At 38.3% G+C, this 21,989-nt stretch overlaps 3 protein-coding genes and 1 long non-coding RNA gene across 5 annotated transcripts; 2 read left to right on the plus strand and 2 right to left on the minus strand.

Moving 5' to 3' along the window:
- Positions 1-1,068: 1,068 nt before the first annotated feature.
- Positions 1,069-4,738, minus strand: LOC104901690 (uncharacterized). Its single transcript, XM_010689286.4, has 4 exons — positions 4,471-4,738; positions 3,006-3,135; positions 2,729-2,843; positions 1,069-1,461 (listed from the first exon to the last, which is right to left on the minus strand). Exons 1-4 carry the CDS (start codon positions 4,629-4,631, stop codon positions 1,406-1,408), a joined length of 462 nt encoding a protein of 153 aa, XP_010687588.1. The 5' UTR covers positions 4,632-4,738; the 3' UTR covers positions 1,069-1,405.
- A 2,478-nt stretch (positions 4,739-7,216) lies between these two features.
- LOC104901691 (uncharacterized) lies at positions 7,217-8,021 on the minus strand. The gene is made up of 2 exons (XR_791233.4): positions 7,723-8,021; positions 7,217-7,628 (listed from the first exon to the last, which is right to left on the minus strand). It is a non-coding gene; the product is annotated as an uncharacterized LOC104901691 (long non-coding RNA).
- A 1,903-nt stretch (positions 8,022-9,924) lies between these two features.
- LOC125492618 (uncharacterized) lies at positions 9,925-14,325 on the plus strand. The gene is made up of 2 exons (XM_048635263.2): positions 9,925-10,531; positions 14,126-14,325. Exons 1-2 carry the CDS (start codon positions 10,028-10,030, stop codon positions 14,144-14,146), a joined length of 525 nt encoding a protein of 174 aa, XP_048491220.1. The 5' UTR covers positions 9,925-10,027; the 3' UTR covers positions 14,147-14,325.
- Positions 14,326-14,978: 653 nt separating this feature from the next.
- Positions 14,979-19,249, plus strand: LOC104901692 (hypothetical protein). Of its 2 annotated transcripts, none has more exons than XM_010689289.3 (3): positions 14,979-16,301; positions 17,408-18,643; positions 18,819-19,249. In XM_010689289.3, the coding sequence occupies exons 1-2, from the start codon at positions 15,091-15,093 to the stop codon at positions 17,487-17,489; spliced, it is 1,293 nt and encodes a 430-aa protein (XP_010687591.2). In that variant the 5' UTR covers positions 14,979-15,090; the 3' UTR covers positions 17,490-18,643; positions 18,819-19,249. The 2 variants fall into 2 exon arrangements, with proteins under 2 accessions (XP_010687591.2, XP_010687590.2); XM_010689288.3 differs by having other exon boundaries at positions 17,408-17,546.
- Positions 19,250-21,989: the final 2,740 nt, after the last annotated feature.

Raw genomic sequence — 21,989 nt, forward strand, 5'->3', positions numbered from 1 at the left:
GTATGGTAGGAGAAAGAAAGAGAGAAAACAAACTTAAATAAGACAAATGTGCAAATGTAAGGGAATCGTGAAACATCGATTTCTAATAAGTGTTAAGTTTATTGCAAAACAGAGTGAGTATTTTTGTCTCAATTGATGTTTCAAGTAATTTATCAAGATAGGCTTGAATATGAAAATTCAAGGGGGGTTGAGACCTTGAGCGAGGATCAAAAATATGTCATACCAAAGGGAATGGTGCTCCATATGACCATATCTAAATAATATACCAAGTAGCTATTGGTCATTTGGCAAGCCTCTTATCGTAGATTCTTGGAGTTTAGGTTTCAAATTTTGCCAAGTGTGGCTTTTAAAGTAGGAATCCCCTTATCTTCTACACTCAAGCACCTGATTTGCAAATGCCAAATCAAGAAATTGTGAGAGTTAAAGTTTGAGCAGGATCTTCTCTTGTCTTTACAATTCTAAACAAAAAAAAAAATCCAAATAACTTGGTAAAACACTATACCTATCACTTCTTTTTCGTATTATATCAATTATATGCCAAGCGTGACTTTTAAAGTAAAAACCCCCTTATCTTTTCTACACCAAAGCACCTGATTTGAAAATGCCAAACCAAGAAATTGTGAGAGTTAAAGTTTGAGCAGAATCTTCTCTTGTCTTTACAATTCTAGACAAAAAAAAAAAAATCCAAATAACTTCGTAAAACACTATCCCTATCATTTTTTTTTTTTTTTGTATCATATCAATTATATTCCCCTTACATTACTAAGGAGAGGGGTGTTTGCATGTGTTACCCAATTTCGCAATGATCAAATTTATCAAAAGGAAATTAGATCCTTGCATTTTCTTCTCCTCCCCCAAACCAAATCCATACAAAAGGAAAATGGATCCATTACTCTCTCACTCCACTTCCTTTAGTTCCTCTGCATATTCTCTAACCTAAACACATTGCTATTTTCAGCGAAATGTCCTCCAATACTTCACATTAAGCGGATGAGTCCATTGAAATATAAGTGCCATTGTGGCATCTAAAATCGTGCTTAGAAGTTAATAGCTATAGAAAGTTAAAAGTGACACATGAACAAGATCTATAAGATATTTTTTCTCCACAACAGATTTCTTACTCCATGATAATCATATAGCATCAAATCAGCACACAAACATGCTAAGCATCAACAGTAGTGGCTTGATGCTCCAGAAGTGTCCAAATCCTACCAATCTTTCATCTATTTACTAACAAGATAGAGAGACAATGTTACATGCATTGAGCAAGTCTCAGCTGCGAGCTGTGTACCACTCATATCGAAACAGATATGAAAATCCAGCTAGACTCAGTGATTCAAACAATAACAGCAACTCAGCTAGTCTCCACACCGGAGGTCAAAGATCAGATGTTGACTGGAATCCTTCATTCTTCAGCAGCTATGCCTCCATCCTCCAATTGCCTCTGCTTTTCGTGTTCCACTGAAAAATAGAGCAAATGGTTAAGCAACCATGCCATCTGAATGTTTCCATATTTATCAAAACAAACAAGCTAATAATAGGCCACGTAGAATGAGTAAACATTTACACCAATACTATAATGTATCGATATTCAATAAGCAATTTCACACGAAAAAAGCAATTTCAGGCTTTCAGCAATGTTCAACAAATGTGGAGCTTTACACAATTGAGAGTCATCCTATAAAAATCACCCTGTCCACTTTTCTAAACCACCCTAACAGCAATCAAAAGCCACCCAGTCAACCACCACTTGCACTAACTCATAATTCATTTCTGAAACCCGATTTAGGCAGAATTTCCATACACAACATAGCAATTGAAAATTTAGGAACTCTTAAATGTCAAAAAGCTTAAAAATGTAGAAGCGAAGTAACACATCGCCTCAATCCTACCTGCAAGTCTGTAACAATATGAACTAGACCGACCATAAGCTACTCTGATCAATTATGGTTGTTGAGTTGAATGAAAATGTTTAAATTGAGCAATAAAGACAAAAAATAACCAATAGAGGTAGCAAACAAATTTGCGACAATACTTAGTCAATGGTAAGGACACGTGATAATCCTCCTTCAACCAAAAAAAAGGAAACTGTCACTCTTCGCTACGGGTAAATTAGTATCATAGGCCATAACCTACAACTGCTTGCACTTTCAATCACTAACTAGCTGCTAAACTTATTATGTCTTTGTCCATAAACTTACAGGAGGCTAACAATTCCCAAAGTCAGATCTATGCAAGACACCACTATGTGTTTGATTCTATCCTATCCTTCCTACAAGTCATCACCACTTGATGCACCTCACAGTCAATATATAGAATTACCATATGTTCTACACCTTCTCTCTTGCCAGCGATAAAACCTTGTTCATAAAAAACATGATTCTGAATGTCAAGGGCCCGAGCTACTAGACAAACAGCACAATCTACTGGCTTCAAGTGTATCCTGAGCTGAAGAATTACATATATGTATGATAAATCCATACAATTTTAGCTAACGGGCCATTTCAGAAAACTAAAGAATATACTGCCTGTTCAGCAAACGGCAATATGTGGTCCAGCAGAACTTAGGAATTAGATTCTGAAACCCTTTACAGTTGAGGGAATCAAACCAAATTGTTCTAGTAACTCTTTATGATGCGAGCAATTGAACATCAATAGACATCTGATAAATCCATGAGTAATACTCTTTGAGCAAGAAAAACTCGGAGAGAATAGGAATTTAACATACACATCAGCTGATGCAACGCCTTTTGTGTGCGCTTTTCTAATTTATCTAGCTTTTTCTGCACATCCCTCCTGAGGTCCCAGTTGGGTTTTTTGGGTGCAATGTTCAGAAAAGGATCCTGCATGTAATTGCGATGTTTTAGCATAGAGAACACAGGGGAAAGACAAAGCAATTAACTTTCCAAGAGAAAAAAAAGCTACCAGCCTACCATTAAAGATGACAAAGATTGATGTCCCCAATCAAGAGAATAATAAAACAGCAGGTGTTAACAAAAGCTGACCTCTTTTTCCTCTGGTGGTGGAGCAGTGGCAATAGGGTCCTCAAATTTTGGTAAATTGGGTGCTGCAAGTTTACCCTCTTGTAGTTCTTTGTCATGAGGAAGGTAATTTCGGAATTTCAAGTTAAGATTACTGCAAACAAGAAAAAGTCTCTACAATTCAGTAATTTACAAATTCAGAGAGCACACCAAGTAAATTACAGGTAATCAGTTACCATGAAATAAGGAAATGGGTTCCTTAACTATATCTAAATAAAAGTTTCAGAGAGCACAAGTACTAAGATGGAGAAAATAAAGTAATAAAGAATAGAAAATGTGTTTCTCTAGTACTTGTCACATTATTCACAGCTTGTTCTCAGGATGCTGGCATAACAAAAGCATAGTGAAAGAGGACGACCTTACTGAATAGTGTGAACATAAGGAAACCTGTGCTACTAGCTCAAACAAGTGTTACAAGCATACCAAATTCAAAGTAGTCATGTCATATACTCAAATTCACACCATCCCTGTCCCCCTCCCATAAAGACAAGAAATCAGAATGAATATAGACTATAGTTTAGATTTAGCCACCAAAATTCCAGGTTCATGACCAGTTGCATAGTACAAGACTCAGAAAATACTAGTAAAGAGCAACAACCTATGACGAGATGATTCACTACGACAAAACCACACAAAGCCAAACACCTACTAGTCTACTACAACAGAATACTAACCTTGTGTTGTCTAACTGGAAGGACAACTAATTCAGGTTGTTCTATGGGGCGAAGCACAAGACAGCCTCACACAATTTGTAGAACTAAAATATACTACCTCTGCTCCACAATTTATGCAACACCTCCACTTACGGTCTCCAACATACTACTTTGACCATTAATATTTTTAATTATGTAGTAGTAAATACTTATAAACTACATATATAAACTACATAGGGAGATGAATCTAACGAGATCCCACATGAGTACATGACAACGTGGCTACTACTCATTTTCCCTATATAATGGTGATAATTCATGGTCACGAAGTAATAAGTGTTGCATGAATTATAGGACAGAGTAAGTGCTTATGATACATCCTAAACAATTCTCTACCTCATAACATTCATCAACAAAGAAAGTTCCTTCTCTCTGAATCGCAACATTAATTGTTCACATTTCGCAACGACAGATAAATTCCCATTCCTTTCTCATTAATTCATACTAAATTTCCTTGCCCTAAATAAAAAGGCCACTTGATCCTCCAGCAATACATTCTCTTCTTCACACCAAAATCAAATTATCCTTCTATAAACTTCTTTCCAAATTGCAGAACCAACAAATTAGGGTTCAAAGCATTCAATCAACAAACAAACAACTCTATAAATAGAGAAATTACAAATAATTTCCATGATTCGAACAACCAGATTCAATTGAATGCAAAAGCATATAGAGCGAGTAAAAGAAAAAAAAGTAGTAAGAGAGAGAAATATAACCTGTCGCCATTGTTAGCAGAATCTCCATCTTGAGAAGTGTTTTTAGGGTGAGAAGAATCGTCATCTGGAGTATCGAAAAGCTCTTGCGCTGCTCTAAGAGCTTTGAGTCTCTCTCTTCTCTCTGCTGCTGCTTGTTCGATTGATTCTTCATCCGCCGCCATTGATGGTTGCTTCCACGAATCAGTAGCAGAACCAAAACGATTAATCTTTGATTGAACAAAGTTTATTGGAATATACTGGAAACTGGAAAGTGGACAGAAAACTTATTAAACGTTTAACTGTTTAAGACATTCCTTTTTTATATTGAAAATTGGCTCTCAACTACTACATACTTCCTCTGCTTCATAATAGATGCCACATTGTACATTTTTGGGTATTTCAAAAAAGATGCAACAATATTTTTTTCCTTATTTAGTAACTTTTGCCTTATACTTTTATCATTTTACCCTTACTAACTTGTTTTAGGTACACTAATCTACTTCACTTTATATGTAGCCCCCAACAGTTTTTTTTCCCCTCCTTTCACATGGGGACCACTGTCCACTACAATTAATCTACTTCACTTTATACTACTTAAACATGCTTAGGAAATTTTGCCTAGGAGTCCGTTTTAACAATAATGTGGCATCTATTATGAAACGGAGGAAGTATTATAGATGATCATTTTGGCTCAGCTCGTGGGCTTGGCCCGATCCGGCACGGTTTTGGGTAGGTTTTGGACAGAATTTTTCAGCCTGCGGTCGGGTTGAATTTTTTTTGGCTTTGCGCAAGTCAAAAACGACTTTTTAATCTAATTTTTGGCACGGTCCGTTTTTGCCCCCAAAAGCCCGCGAATTTTGGCCCAGATAGCGGGCTTTGGCCACAAAATTTTGGCCTGAATTTAGGCCTGATGCGGCCCGTTTAATGGGCAATTTTTTTTTTGTCGCGGCCTGTCCCGACCTGGGCCCGTGATCACCTCTACTACTTGCTCAACTATTTGGTAATTTGGGAGTTAAGGTTACAACTGGGTACTAAACTTTGCCCTTTGTTCCAGTTTCGGTACTGAACTTTAAAAAGTTCCAGTTTGGATACTCAAAATGGACGTCCGTTACTTTTAGGTACTGAAGTTTGCAAAGTACCGTTATCATCCCCAAAAATAAAAGGGAAAAATGTGACGTGTCATTAATTAAAAAAAAAATGACATGACATTAATTATAAAAATTCCAAACTCTTTTCTCTTTCCTCTAATTCCTCTCCTTGATGTAACCCCACTCATCACTCACCCTCTATTCGTCTCCTTCTTCTCTATCCTTGATCCAGCCACCACCCTCCTCCTCATCAACCCCTATCATCACTACCCATCACCCTCGATCTCTCTCCTCCTTCGAGCCTTATGATTAGTCGTCGTCACAAATATGTTTTCAATCTCACAAACTCCAACCAATTTCGTTGACCACGAACAGCCAAGAATCGCCACAAGATCTCTAAACCAATTTTATTTTTCTTTATTAAGTTTGTTCATACTTCTCTGATATGGTTGCGATTGCGGAACAACTTTCACGGGCTGTGCAAATGGTTTGCGGCCATTGTGGCCTACTTATCTCGGTCATGTAAGCTCCACTGCTCCAAAACCTTTACAATGCGGTCGCGATGCGTCGTGGCCTAGATCTAAGATCGTATTAACTACTGAATCTAGTTCTTAGATCCTGATGACAAATTTGTTACTTGTGCCTCACCAACCCTTCTCACCCCCTCCTCCCACAAAATACATAAATAAATAATAATCAAAAAACAAAGTAGAGGAAGAGTGCAGAAAAAGACCTCCTTGAACTAGCTGTATCAACATGACACATAAAAGAGATAAATTTTCAAATTTTTTGTGAATATCAAATAAAAAAAAGGGAGGGAAAACACCTCTTTGCATTGATATTCTTAACATGAAATAGAAAAATTCTAAGCTGCACCACTAAAGGTATACCCCCAAGATTTGAAAAAAGCTAAGAGATGTAATGTTTCTCTTTTCAATATGGGCTACTTTGGATCGTAATTTATGTGGTTTCAAAAGGAATATAAGTTCGTTCATAAATTTGCGTTGGGTATGTTAATTTTCTTTAGATTCATTGTTTTGTTGATGTTAATTTCCTTCGGGTTGTGAATGGCATTTTTGTTCAGGGCCATACCTAGCATTTACTGATTTTTGTTAATTTTATTTGGTTTTGTGTTGATGTTAATCTCCTCTGGGTTGTGAACGATAGGAGTTCAAACAGGGAAGGAGAGAGAATAGACAAGAGAAGAATTTGAGGAGAAAGAAAAAGTTTGAAATTTTTATAATTAATGCCACATCACATTTTTCTTTTATTTTTGGGGATGATAAATGTACTTTGCAAACTTCAGTACCTAAAAATAACGAACGTCCATTTTGCGTACCTAAGCTGGAACCTTTTAAAGTTCAGTACCCAAACTGGAACAAAGCGAAAAGTTGAGTACCCAGTTGTAACCTTAACTCGGTGATTTGGTCCTAGCAAGTTGAAGCTTCATGCTCACAATCAAGCCAAGTATCCATTGTCTATCAGCCTACTCAGTAGTCTTTGTGATTAAGAATTTTTTTAATTAGTTTGGAAGCCTTGTGGCATTTTGCAAGACAATAGTATTTTGGAAACATTATGTATTGGGTTCACTTTTTTTTTTTGACTTGTATGACATTATAACTTCTGGCATTAAGTCTTGTATTGATTTTGACATTATCAACATTATGTATTGCAATGACTTTAATTCAAGCTAAAATGCCAAGTTCTTCATATATTAGTAATTATAAAAGGTCTAATACATTCACCAATTTAGGTTAAGGCACAACAACACACGACATTACTTTAGGTAATACAACACAATTGCAAAAAAACCCATGAAAGAAAAGCCATCATTGGCAAATTGTTCTCAGTTCTTGTAGCACAAGTAGTCCTCTTAATGCACAATTGGCTTAGTTCCATGTTCAGCTCCTGATTGATTTCCTCCAACTTCTTTTTGATCTGTATTTTTTTGATTTTGTCATTCTTCAACGTCAACTCATATTCCAACTATGATATGGTCACATATGTTTCTAGAAGGCGAAACCGAAGGTCATCCAATTCATATGTGACATTACCTTCATCAATCCACCTAATGAAGTCACACTTCGAATCCTGCAAAAAATCCAATTTAACAAATTTAATCCTAATTACAAAAGTTCTGGTGATTTGTAAAAAAATCAATTAACACTAACGGGCCATAAAGGACATCCATGGAACTTCCTCCCAATATTGGATCTGCGTTTCACTGTTCTTACAACCGCAATTCCACCACACTTGCAGTACACTACTCCCCTTGAATTTGAAGAAAAAGCTGAATATGATCTTCCTCCTCCTGCCATATTTTGGGTGATTTAATGTTTTTTTTGGGATCAATTTCAATAAGACTGAATTTTTTAGGGGAACGAATTTTCTGCAGATTTTTCGTGAAGACTTGAAGGAGGAAGAAGGTAGGGGGAAGGTGGGTAAAGGGAAAGTTGGTGAAAAAGGAAAGGTGGGTAAATAAATAGGGCAATTAACCCCCCCCCCCAACAGCAATAGGTAGAGTCTAAAAAGTAACTTAATGTTTTAGAGAGAGAATGAGTGAGAAACCCCCACCCCCTCCCCCACCACCCCCACTCATCAACCCTGCCCTCAAGGCACAAAGTGAGAAACACCACGTAGTGAACTCCGACCAGCAAATCACACCAGCAGCAGGTACCACTTCGGCAACGACAACGACAACGGTTACGGCAACTCATCGGGAACATCAGACCCTCACCTTTCGAGACGCCCTTGCGACGAGTTCCGCCAATGCGGGACTAAACCTACAGGAAACTGTTGAACTGTCACTTGGACGACTACCGTTCGCAGAATCCCCGCCGGAAAATATAACAGAAAAAGAAATCTTCCTACCACTATCGGAGGAGGACTACCAAAAACTAAGTAAACCATGGGAAGCTGCGATTATATGCAAGAATATGGGAAAATCTCTGTCTAGAGAATTCCTAAAGAAGGAACTTACTACTTTATGGAGATGGTCAGGCCAACTGGAATTGGTAGCCATTGGTAAGGGCTTCTTTGTGGTCAACTGTAACAGCCTAATACAGAAAACTGAGATTTTAGCAGGAGGCCCATGGTTTGTGTTAGGCAACTTGATATGGACACAACCATGGGAGGCGGGCTTTCAACCGTCCAAAATGCAAATTACCCATAAACAAATATGGGCGCATTTACCAGAACTCCCAATTGAATTCCTGAGGAAAGATTTCCTTCAGAAAATTGGAGACACCATGGGAAAAGTCCTTAAAATAGATACAAACTCAATAGAGGGGGACAAAAGAAGATTTGCGTCTCTCTGCATGTGGGTGAAGATGTCGGGTCCCCAACCGACGGCAATCTGGCTGGGGAAAAACAGGCAAGAAATACTATTTAGAGATGGCCCAGGTTTTTGTAACATATGTATGGATTTCGGTCACCATCCTAAAAATTGTAATAGAAAGAAGAAGGTGGACGACGGGAACGGGAGCCGGAAACCTAATATACACACCACCATTGCTATGGAAGGGAAAAAGAAAGTCAACATTGACAATCACAAAGTCCAACAAGGGACCACAATGTGGAAAAAGAAAGATGACAAAAAAGCCAAATTTGTTACACAAAATAGTAGTGCTGAGGTGGAAATAGATAAAGTGGGAGAAGCTACCATGTCAAATCAGTTTGATATTCTCCAACATCTATCTCCAGATGTCTGCTCCCCTGCCGCCTGCAATGTAAGGTCAGTGTCCCCATCCCCCAACAACAGCCCGAAACGTGTTAATGTTGAGGCTGGGGAAAAAAATCACACCCCCCAAGATTATATGGGGAACATTCCCCAGACCCACAAAATTCAAACCCCATCCCCACATCACTTAACCCCACAAAACCTTTCACCACACACTGAAAAAACAAACACCAACACCACCACCACCAAAATTAATATCCTCAAAACAAAAAATGGCTCGTCGACCCCCCGACGTGATAACACCCACCTCTCCACCATCGTTTTCACCGCCGGACACTCCACCTTCCCCAGCCATATCCCCGCCGAGAATTCAGGTGACGGACTACGAGGGTCCACTACTGTTCAACCGGACAGTACGACCAGTCATGCCGAAACTGAATTGGGGCTTTGTGGATTACATTCTACTGAAGGAAAATGGGGATGTAGTGGAAGACTTGCCACTCCAACAAGTGAAGGAAATCATCCTCAACCCGTATTGTGCGCCGGAAATCGCGGAAAACCTCCTGATGTATCACCACGACGCGGGGGCGATCATCCCACCCCATCTACCTCAGTTTCAGACTATGAGCCACCTACCAAAGCCCATGACAATCTTCATCAAGTGGTTTCTGCAGAAAAAAGTGGGAGTGGAGTTAGAGGAGAGAACATAGGACCGTGGCTGGACCCCTCCCCTCTACTACCACACCGCAGATTAGTCACGAGAATAGCGGGGTCGGCACAACGGGTAACATTCGTGAGCAACACGAATGCAATGTGGGTGGGTCCGATGAGAACCCCCCTCAAACAACTCCAAATGTCAGTGAACTGGGTAGAGGGAAGAGAGAAAAACGACCCTCGCGAGTCCGAGCTAGTATTATGGCCCCAGAGAGCATTTTGGATGTGCCCTTTCACAGGGCAAGAAGTAGCAGCACTCGGGCAACAAGAGGGGGAGCTGTATCAGAGCATCAAGAAGAGACCATCAATACCACGTAGTATGTCGGTATTGTACTGGAATGTCAGGGGCATGGGACGCCCGTCCTTCAAAACGAATTTCCGTCATTTAATCGTTACACATGGCCCGGATGTGGTGGTACTAGCTGAAACCTGGGTAACCCGTGAGCACACGGAACACATCATCAAAAATCTACCGTTCTCGAAGTGGTACCTTGTTGATCCGGTGGGTTTTGCGGGGGGAATCTTGATCCTGTGGAACCCGGCTAGAGTTCGGATTCACATTACAGGAACAAGTAACCAGGGAGTTCACAGCTTGGTAGAGGTATGTAATAGTTCTACGGTTTTTATACTTTCTTCAATTTTTGCTAATCCAAAATATAGAATAAGAAATTTTCTATGGGACAACTTGCTTGATTTCGCGCCTTCTGTGCAAATTCCATGGGTGGTTATTGGAGATTTTAATGAAGTAACGTGTCAAAACGAAAAATTCAGGGGTAGACCTGTAAATAGGAGAAGAATAGAAAAATATGTCTCGACACTGGATGGGTGTGGGTTAGTGGACGTAGGTTTTCAAGGGCCTAAATACACTTGGTCGAACAATAGGAAAAGAAACCCGATTTGGGAACGACTTGACCGGGCTTGGGTAAATGAACTGTGGTTAACTAGTTTTCCTGATACTTGCCTCACACACCTGTCTCGGGTAACGTCGGACCATAGCCCACTATTGCTAAACCTTCAACCCCCTAGAAGACTGAGTGGTGAAAAGCCTTTTAGGTTCGAACCAATGTGGTTACAAGATACAACCTTTAAAGCCTTTGTCGTTGAGGAATGGGGGAAGCTAAATGAGAGTATGTCGATACTAGGGAGATGTAGTAGCCTGTGCAACGCAATGATAGAGTGGAATAGAGACCATTTTGGGAATATCTACCACAAAAAGAGAAGAATCATAGCGAGACTTAAAGGGACCCAGGAAGCGCTTCAACTAAACCCATTGTCACATTTCTTGTTCCACCTTGAAAAGGATCTCCAAAATGACCTATTATGCATCCTTAACCAAGAAGAAGCCTTGTGGATGGCCAAGAGTAGGGTTGAGAGACTTAGGGATGGGGAAAGAAACACTCGATTCTTTCACCGGAGTGTGCTCACGGAAAGACACTCAAACAAAATCCAGAGCCTTAATGATAGCGTGGGGAACACACTTACAGACCCTACCCAAATTCGAGACCATATATCGAGGTTTTTTAGTCACTTGTACACCACGGAAAAGAATGCAAGCCCCAGCTTTACTAGTACAGCACAGAAAATCACCACCTATATACATATCTCCCCAACTGATATAGAGATTAGGACCGCCCTATTCTCGATGCACCCAAACAAAGCCCCCGGCCCGAACGGCCTGCACCCGATATTTTTCCAAAAAATGTGGGACATTGTTGGCCCTGAGATGTGTGAGTCGATTAGGGGTTGGTTCAGGAGGGGCCAAATCCCAGAGAGGTTATGTGAAGCCCTCATTTGCCTTATACCAAAACAGTACCCCCCGGAAAACGTAAAACACCTAAGACCAATCAGTCTTTGTAATACCACGTATAAGATAGTTACTAAGATCTTAGTAAACCGACTAAAACCTCTCATGCCGGATTTCATCTCCCATAACCAGAACAGCTTCACAAAAGGGAGAGGACCAGACACGAACCTAGTCATTGCTACAGAAATCCTTCATTCCATGGCGAAGAAGAAGGGGGGTACATGATGGTTTTCCCTAAGACCTAGAAAAGGCCTATGACCGAATGGAGTGGTCCTTCGTGAGGGAATGCTTGCTTAAGGTGGGTCTTGATCATGAAACCATTAGGATCATCATGAACTGCATATCTAAGGCCTCCTCCTCGATACTACTTAATGGAAGAAAAGGTGATACGTTCCACCATACTAGGGGTTTGAGACAGGGGGACCCCATATCACCCTACCTTTTCAACCTTTGTCTAGAAGACCTGACAGATAGGATTAATTTAGCTTGCCAAATGGAAGAATGGACCCCTTTCTGGGTGGGAAGGAAAAGAGTCCCAATATCACATTTGATGTTCGCGGATGACCTTTTGTTATTTGGGAAAGTAGATGAGAGCACAACTTTCTCAGTGCGCGACACACTTAGGAAATTCTCTGAGGCCTCGGGACAAAAAATCAATGAGGCTAAGAGTAGACTCATTTTCTCAAAAAACACCTCTGAACAAATGCGAGACCTTTTCCAACAAACCTTACGAGTAGAAGAAAGCAAAGACCTAGGATTGTATCTAGGATTGCCTATAGCCCATAAGAGACCAACTAGAGCTAGAATGCAATTCCTAGTTGAGAAAGTGCGGAAAACCCTTGCAAAATGGAAAACAAACTATCTATCAAGAGCGGGGAGAGTATGCCTAATCAACTCAACATTAGCTACAATCCCAAGCTATTACATGCAGGCTATGTTCCTTCCTACTGCCACTCTTTGCGATATCGATAAGATTTGTAATAACTTTCTTTGGGGAGAGGAGGAAGAAAAGAGAAAACTGCACTTAGTAGCTAAAGAGGATACTTTCTTACCTAAAGAAAATGGGGGGTTGGGAATCCGTAGCCAACGACTCCTGAACGTGGCGGCTATGACAAAGTTAGGATGAAAATTGGCCCATGGGCCAGATAACCTAGCTAAAGCCTGTATTGTGTCAAAATACATTCATCAAACCCACATCACAAGGTTTAAGTACAGATCCCCTATATGGAAAAGTATTGTGAGGGGGTGGGAGTTGCTGGAACAACATAGCTCCTGGATAATTGGGGATGGTTCCACAATTAACATTTGGCATGATGTATGGGTAGGAAAGAGTCCCCTACGAGACTTGTTTATAGGCCCCCTAAATAGGAATGAAAGTAACCTTTGCTTGACTCACCTTGTTTCGAACCACAAATGGAATCTATCCATTCTCCCTGACCATTTACCTTTATGAGTTAAAGACCAAATCAGGGCCATCAGACCGATACCTAGCTTCACCAAAGGCCCGGACACGATATCCTCCACTTTTGTCACACACAAAGGTTTCTCCCTTGCTTTAGCCTATAAGACTGGCCTAAAGACCATGAGAGGGGTTGAGAATGCCAACACACAGTGGCTATGGAAGGCACACACGCAACCAAAAATCATACTATTCCTATGGCTAGTGTGGCGAGATAGGCTACCCCACAATCTCCTACTCTTTATTAGAAAAATTGTAGAGTCACCGTTATGCCCTTGCTATGAAATTGAAACCGAGGATAGTAACCATATACTCCGGGGCTGTACAGTCCCGAGACAGATCTGGAACCAATTGTCCCCAACCCGTGTCTTAGATGGTCCATTAAGTGAGTGGTTAGAGTGGAATGTAAAATGTGACGAGGTTGTTCATGGTTTAGAATGGTGTGTTTTGTTCCCGTTCCTTTGCTTCGAGATCTGGAAATCACGCAACGGACTTGTCTTTAACAACGAACCTAGGAGTCTAGGAAACATTGTATCTGGGGCTAAGAGGCAGGCGTGGGAAATGAAAAAATATGTCCCTCTTTCTCAACCCACCCATCTGGATGAGGAAATTTTCGAGGCTACTCCTTTACATACACAACTGATTTTTTATTTGCACACAAATGCTTCATTTGTCTCCGATGATAAGCCCACGGGTTTAGGAGGTGTACTACGAGATCTAGCAGGACGCTGGCACCGAGGTTTTGTGCGCACTACATATGCACCCAGCAGCCTTGTAGCTGAGTTGTTGGGTATTAGAGAGGGTCTGCTCCTTTGTCATAAAAGGAAGATCCATAAATGTGTGATCCTTAGTGATAACCAGGGGGCGATTAAATCTATTTATGAACATTCTAACCATTGGTGTACCATTACACCTTTAATTCTTGAATGTAGGGAGCTCTTGCAAAAGCTTAATAAAGTGAAGATCGAGCACACAAGGAGGGAAGGGAACCGGCTTGCAGATTGTCTAGCTAAGCAAGCTAGAAGCTTAGATGATTGTATGAACATTACTAGGGAGCTCCCAAGGCCCCCAAATTTTTGCATGTCTACATACATCTCGGATTGTAATAACTCTATTTTTAACACTTAATTAAAGCTTTCCTTGTTCACCAAACCCCCCCCCCCCAACGGTCATAATGCCACGTGGATAGGGCAACCTATTACAGTAGGTTAATTACCTGTTGTACCCATTGTAAGAACCCCGATTATAAAGGTTGTTTTATTAGGGAATAAGCCAAAGCTTACCTTATTATCTGCGAACGTGAGAAAGGTTGCATTATTAAATTAAAAATCCTATTTTTTTCATAAATCACATAAATTAGAATGAGGTCCACAACCCTGGTCTGTTCAACTAATTTTAACTTATCTAAGATCTTATAAGATAAGATAAGACTAGAAATGATATGATAGGATAAGATAAATAAGAAGTTATGTTCAACTTATGTACACTCATTAAAGATAAGATAAAATAAGATAAATTCAGATAAAATAATATAAGATAAGACAAAATAAGTTAAATTAAACAGACCTTGTCGACCAAGTCCAAATAATTTTTTTTTTTTTTTTTTTACGTACAAGGCTTGTTTTTTTTTTTCTTTTTGATCCATATATATGAGTCACGAATGCGATATAAAGTACAAAGAAGGGGAGGGGTAACTGGTACAAGGCTTGTAAGCTTATAAAGGAAGCTTATAAGTGGTAAGTCATAAGTGGTAAGTGGTAAGTCATAAGTGGTAAAACTGGTAACTGGTAAGTAGTAGACGAGAAGTTAAACTTGATATGAAATTTCAAATCCCTTGAAAAACGCGAAGCCTATATTATGCGCAGTGCAGACTACAATTTGAAGTTTAAGCGGCGAAATGGAAACTCGAAGCCCTTTCCTTGTTGAAGACACTTTACCCCAATTTTTCCGAACCCTAAAACCAGAATCATCTTCAATTTCCGCCAAACTCAAATCACCTACTGTATCTAAACCTTCAATTCAACCTTCTTCTTCGCGCGACAAAGCAATGGCGGAGGATCATCGCCAACACGTAGTAAGTGATATTCTAATTTTTGATGATCATATTCATGTTAGTAGTGAAACTAAGAATAAAGCTACTACTTCTAGAAATGCTGTAATTGAATTGTTAGACGACGATTATGGCGATAATGCTGATGATGATGATTGTGTTTTTGTTAAGAGAGAGAAAATTTCGAATCCTAGTAAAGGGAATCATAAGAAAGACCCTATTTATGTTGAGGAATTTATTAAAAGAGAGAGAAAATTCGATGGAAGTCGTAAATTGGGCAAGAATTGTGCAATTGAAATTGATGATGATTCTATACAATGTGTGGATGATTATGATGATGATGAGATTAGGGTTATTACTGTGAGACCTTTTGCTAGTTCTTCGCATTCTTCAAGAAAGAGGAGGAGTCTTTTTAGTGGTGGTTCGAGGACAGAGGTAGGTGAATCTTCGGGGTCGAAACGAGAGGAGATTATTGATGTGGTGGCTGAAATTGATCCCATAGAAGAAGTGATGTTTCTTTGTGATATATGTGCAGACTCTAAGCCACAGAAAGATTCTTTTAGGATAAAGGGGTGTACTCATTCGTATTGCTCCGAATGTATGAAAACTTATGTTGCTTCGAAGTTACAAGACGGTGTTTCTCAAATTAATTGCCCTGTTCCTAGTTGCTCTGGAATATTAGAGCCAGAGTATTGCAGGGAGATACTCCCATTTGAGGTTTTTGCTAGGTGGGGTAATCTTTTGTGCGAGTCTGTGATACTTGCCTCACAGAAGTTCTATTGTCCGTTTAAGGATTGTTCGGCATTGTTGGTGGATGATGGGAGCGAGAAGGTGACAAGATCGGAGTGTCCTAGTTGCTTTAGATTATTTTGTGCACAATGTAGGGTCGGGTGGCATGAGGGCGTTGCGTGTTCTGAGTATCAGTCTCTGGGTAAGGATGAAAGAGAGAAGGAAGATATCATGTTGAGGCAACTTGCTAAAAGTAAGAAATGGCAAAGGTGTCCTAAGTGCAAGTACTATGTGGAGAAATCAGAAGGTTGCCTTTTCATGAAATGCAGGTAAATTACCCGTCCTAAACTCCTAACTCCTATGTCTTGTAGACATGTTTGAATCTATTTTTGCAGTTTTATGAGGCATGATACTTATTTTCGAGGCAGTGGTTTATCTCAACTTTGGAGCATTATCGATCTGAGCGAACCTGTAGAATCAACAAACTTTGTCTTTTATAACAATTGATCCTATGATACCTTGCCTTTATACCTATAATGCATCTAAATGACTGTTTGTTTATGCCTTTGCTGAAAAATTGGGTCCCAGAGGGCAAATGCTCTTATAACTATTTGCTCTTCATGCATGTTGTCTGGTGGTATAATTCGCTGTGCTTTTAGCATTCTTCATCATGTTCCTTCAGTTTGTTATGCAATCATGGTGATAGAATTATTTAAAAGTAGTTATATTTCACTTATGAGCCAACCATGTTAGCCTTTACCTTGTTCTGTTTGTAACTTTATATATTGGATATGCATACAGCAAGCCGATATTTCACAAACTGTGGCGGGAAACACTGGTGGACTCCTTTTAAGACTGCATATCTCGTTATTGGATCCAAATTCTTTGAGCTTAAGGTCATATATCGATGTTAGTCTTATTAGCTATTAATTGGAGGTTTATGACTTTTGAAGATGAGAGCGTATCTCAAGTTATCAGTTTTGTGTATGATCTGAAACTCACATGGTGACTTCTTTCTTTCATTAAATTAATTAGAACAATTTGGGGACCAACTAATTTTTGTATTGCCTTTTTGCATCCGTCATCCCCTAGATTATCATGGTAATTGATAAGTGTGTAGAAGATTCTGGAATTCGATTGTTTACCCAATAGGACCAGTAATTATAGATTTACACTAAACCAAGCAACAATTACAGCATACTTAAAATTTGGATAGTATATGATATTCAAATGTTTAGCTTCTGGCTATACAGAGATTTTCGTAGTAGAAATTATCTTTTCGTAAAATACTGTTCATGCTCATTAGTCATTCCTATTCTTGCTTGATGCATGCTATTGCCTATTCTCATCATTTTTCACGCTCAGTGTCACTGATATGTCTAAAGTTAACTATGGCGTGATTTCTTACCCTATTTTCCCTTCTATTTGATCACAGGTGTGGAATTGCTTTTTGCTACAGGTGTGGTGCCATCAATACAGACCATCGGTTCCATAACTGTAAAAAATGTGGGCGTTAGTCTTCAAGTTTCAGTGGTTCTATGTGGAGAGTTAGGTAGTTGCTTGTAAAGAAACAGGTCTGTTGCTGACCTTTTCTTACTATATGATATCGGCATCGTATAATTAATCAATGTCCTGGCTGCCTTTTCATTCATTTCCTACTTAATTTTCTTCTGACTTTATATTGGGTACAATCTGACTTGCTTCTATTCAGAAGATAAATTGAGAGACAGGTGGTTTCAAGAGCACAATTGCACAAACAATTTTAACGAAAATAATCGAAGATGGTGGTCTAGCAGTAGATTTTTTTTTGAAGGGGTTATCGATAGTTAGGTGCTATTGTGGAACTAGTAGTAAACAAAGGTCAAGAGCTTTATGTTGTTTCCTTTTTTCTATCATCTTGACGCTGTGTTTCTTAAAGCAGAAGTAAGAGGCATGTGTATTCATCTTCCTTTGCCTGGCTGTTTGTGGTTTATGTGCACGTAAACAAGCTAAGACCGCCCTGTCTCTTTAACCATTATTGAGTTCAAACAACTGAACTTGTGAACATGACTACATGAGTTTTCCTTGTTCAGAATATTGTAAACTACTTCAGAATTCCTTACAACTTTTTTGAGCACTAGAACTTATAGTCATTTTTCTTCTTTTATCTTGAAAAAATTACTTGCAAAATACCAGTGTATCACCGTCTTGCAAATAGAGTCTATATTCTTATAGAATTTTGTGAATTTTTATAACTTCCAGTCTGTATACGTATAGTTGCAGCTTCACTGTTCACAACTTCGCAGTACGTAAACGACATTGGTAGGATGTACCTTTTTCAATAGACAGGCCTCAGGAAGAAGGAACTCTGATGAAGCTGTGCATGTCCAAAATATTGATAAGATGTTTTCAGAAAACTATTGGTAGTAAATAGTAATGGGTCTTGTAAACTGAAAAAACATTAGGATTGCTTTTTCTCTCTTCTTTTACTACTTTGTTGCAGTAGTACTGGTCGTGGAAAGGAAGGGAGAAAGGGGGCAGAGATTGAGGATGGAGGGAGGGCTGTGAGGAAATGAGTAGAAGAGACTCTGTTTTGCTAAATCTAGGGAAGAGGGTCTCGGAGAAACCTGCTTTCCTACATCAGTTCGTTGGTGTAAGATATCCGTACTTGGGAGTTGGAAGGTTTTTTGGGGTAAATAACTAAATCATATTAGTATTATTTTTCTATTTTTTTTTTTTAATAAACATCATTTTTGTAGACAGCAGCCATGTGAAGAAACGAGCGTTGTTTATCTTTATCTTTTGTGTTTTAAATCGTTAGCTGTGTCTTCTAAAATCCCTAACCTATGGTTTTTCTGGTATTACAGATGTTGACTAGCTACTTCTTAGATGTTAGATTGGTGTTCTCTGTGGTGCCAGTTCTTTCATTGGACTTCGCCTTCTTTGCCAAAGAGATTCAAAGAAATATGTAAATTGTAATGTTCAGACTTAGGAAGATCAAGAGTATGATCCATATCTATAACAGTACAAACTGTCGAATTCGAAGACATATTAAGGGAGTTCCTGGGCCAGTTTTTCTGTGATCTCCCATTCTTGACCAAATTTATAATGTTGAACTGGGTGATTGGCTGATTGCTGTACCTTGGAGAGAAATGGCTGGTTTACAAAATCTATGACTTGTGGCTTGCAAGTTGATACAGCAATTTGGCTTTTTAAATTACAACCTTCGAGTAGATTTTGTAGACTGACATCACTTTTAGTTGGCTTAATTTATTTTTTTGGACAGGTAGTTGGCTAACTTTTTTTTTTCTTCGGCAGCTAGTTGGTTATCTTATGACTTCTAAAACGGTAACCTTGATGTTTGACACATAATAGAGTTGACATCCTTTCTATATTTCCCATTTCTTAAAGGAAATCGATGGTCCTAGATTATTTCAAAAAAAAAAAAAAATGGATGGTCTTAGATCAATGATTGGAAGTGACTGAAGGAGAAAAGAGGGAAAATAGAGGGAGTTTTGGAAGAGTGAGATGTGGTAGCTCAGTGGATTACCACATCGAATTTCAAGGTATTATCTAGGGTTCAAATCCTCATTCTAATAATATGTTGGGGTATTTACTTATGGGTTGTTTAGATTTGTATCTAGCTTTTGAGTTGGTGTGTTCTACAGACTAGCAGTTTAGCAAGGATTGGTCTTCAGACCAATTATCTTTCTAATAGAAAAAAAGAGGGTGTTCAGAAGTGTTAGATCTACTCAACGATCGTGGTTTTATCATATTAGAATTGAATATATATCATTTTGATATGTATTTGTTTAGTTTTTACTTCTATTGTAGATGTCGTATGACTTTGAATCAATGAATTAATGTTATTTTTTAAAAAAAAAAAAAAAAAAAAAAGAGGGAGTTTGGGAATTAAATTTTCTACATAGCTTGCATATTAACATGATTTTAGAATAGGAAATGGATAAAAAGAATTGAAGAATATTCTAATACTGTGTTATAGAGTTGGGTAATTATGATAACTTTTTTATTTTTATTTTTAATTTTCGGTATGATATGTGTTATTCAACAGGGGTGTAGTAAGATAGAAGGTAAGAACTGCAATGATGATAAAATTCATGCAAGTGAAGAATGAATTGTATATTTGCATGTGTATTGATGACAATCGAAAAGATAAGGCCTGAACAAATCAATACATTTGCAATCTGTGAGCAAAGGGGTATATATTAAGCAAACAGATTGAGACAAACTTGTGAAATAATTTAACCATATTTTGAGTCTAAGCATTTGACTCATTTATTAATGTGAGCAATTTACTGATTTAAGAAGGAAATTCGTGAATTCACGAATCACGACACTTGTCTACCAAAAATTAGCAAACGCAGGGGGTAACCATTGACTCTGTTAGCCCTGCTTTTACTATTTATCCAAATCATCGTATGTTGTGCATTTATGAGTTCTCGTGATTTTGTTAGTTTTTAAGGGATCTTAGTTCAAGGCGAGGTTGTATTATAAGAGCAAGAAATAGCAAGTGATTGTATTCACTTATAGCTAGTTTTCAATCTTGCAATACACGATTTTTGACATTATAAGTGAAAGTAGTCGAAATTGTTCTTGATAAACGCAAATGAAAAAAAATTTTTAGTAAATGTGAGGGTAACATACTCAAGGTACACCCAAATCTATTTTTTGCTCATTGGTCATTTATGCTCCTTTGCCAAATGAGCAAACTTTTTCAAATGGGCAAACATTATGAGTTAATTGAGGAAACATTTTTGCCCACATGAGCAAAGAAATGAGCATAAGTGTTTACTTATTTCGAAACTCCAATATTGATTTCAAGTGTTTACTTATTTCGAAACTCCAATATTGATTTCAAGTGTGAAACTATGTCCATAGTGGAGGAACTCTGAAACTTCAATATTTGTTTCTGCCATGATGAAGCACCACTTTTTCAAATCATATTTTATAGTTCACCAATTGGATCCATGATGGAGAACGAAATTTGAAAGTTAGAAACAATAGAAGGGAGATAAATTTTGAGGAAAAAGAAATAATGGAGCGAAGAGAAATTTAATAATAGTGTTAATTCTGAAATCATCTTTTGCATTATAGATCGCTAATTCCACTCTTGAAATTCTTTTGAAACTTTAATGTTGACTCGCAAATATGAAATTAATTCTACCATTTATGAATTTAGAGCTCTAATGTTTTATCTTATCATTCCGGAATTTTAAAATTTGGAGGAGAGAGAGAAATAATAATGTAGGAGAAAATTTTGGAGCTGAGAAATATGAAGGTGGGGAACAATGGAGGAGAAAGAAATTTGGAGGTAAGAGCATAACTAATAGTCGAACTCTTTTAGGAGTGCATCAAGTATTTTATTATTTTTCTCTCTCATACACATCACTTGTGCTTAACTTACTTAAGAATCTCCATTTTCTTACTTCAAATGGTTAGACTTTGAGCATACCCAAATCCCAATGGTTTCCCTTTTACTTAAGATCATCAATTTTTTTTATTATTTTGTTCTCTAGCATCTTACTTATGCTCTACTCATTGAAGAACCAATATTTTCTTACTACCAATGGTTTCCCATCAATTTGTGATAATCACATCCTTACTATTACTATTTCTCATACCCTACCATTTTTATTTGCTTGCCACATGTCCACAGCTAGTGTTTTGCCCTCCTTTCTATTTGGTTCTTCACAACGAACTGGGCATAAGGATTTTTGTTTGTCTTTTCTCTCTTAATAAATTACATTATTTTTATATTCTCTCTCCTTATGCCCACAACAAAGGGAAACAACGAGCATACTTAGACCAATTTTTGGGATCATATTCTCTTTCCTACTATTTACCATACCCCACCATATTTTCTCTCTTCTTTTATTCCATCCCAATACTCACCATAGTTGTCATTTCCGGTTAATTATATATATATATATATATATATATATATATATATATATATATATATATAATATATATATATATATATATATATACATATACACACACACACACCAATGATC

The sequence above is a fragment of the Beta vulgaris genome, chromosome 8 (assembly GCF_026745355.1).
Source record: "Beta vulgaris subsp. vulgaris cultivar EL10 chromosome 8, EL10.2, whole genome shotgun sequence".
NCBI lineage: Eukaryota > Viridiplantae > Streptophyta > Magnoliopsida > Caryophyllales > Amaranthaceae > Beta > Beta vulgaris.

Coding starts and splice junctions, on each gene's coding strand:
- LOC104901690 (XM_010689286.4), bottom strand. CDS start 4,631: ATGGCGGCGGATGAAGAATCAATCGAACAAGCAGCAGCAGAGAGAAGA. Junction 2,844..3,005: donor CACCACCAGAGGAAAAAGAG/GTCAGCTTTTGT, acceptor AATTACATGCAG/GATCCTTTTCTGAACATTGC. Junction 1,462..2,728: donor GGCGTTGCATCAGCTGATGT/GTATGTTAAATT, acceptor TCTATTTTTCAG/TGGAACACGAAAAGCAGAGG.
- LOC104901692 (XM_010689289.3), top strand. CDS start 15,091: ATGGAAACTCGAAGCCCTTTCCTTGTTGAAGACACTTTACCCCAATTT. Junction 16,302..17,407: donor TGCCTTTTCATGAAATGCAG/GTAAATTACCCG, acceptor ATTTGATCACAG/GTGTGGAATTGCTTTTTGCT.
- LOC125492618 (XM_048635263.2), top strand. CDS start 10,028: ATGTGGGTGGGTCCGATGAGAACCCCCCTCAAACAACTCCAAATGTCA. Junction 10,532..14,125: donor GAGTTCACAGCTTGGTAGAG/GTATGTAATAGT, acceptor TCTTGAATGTAG/GGAGCTCTTGCAAAAGCTTA.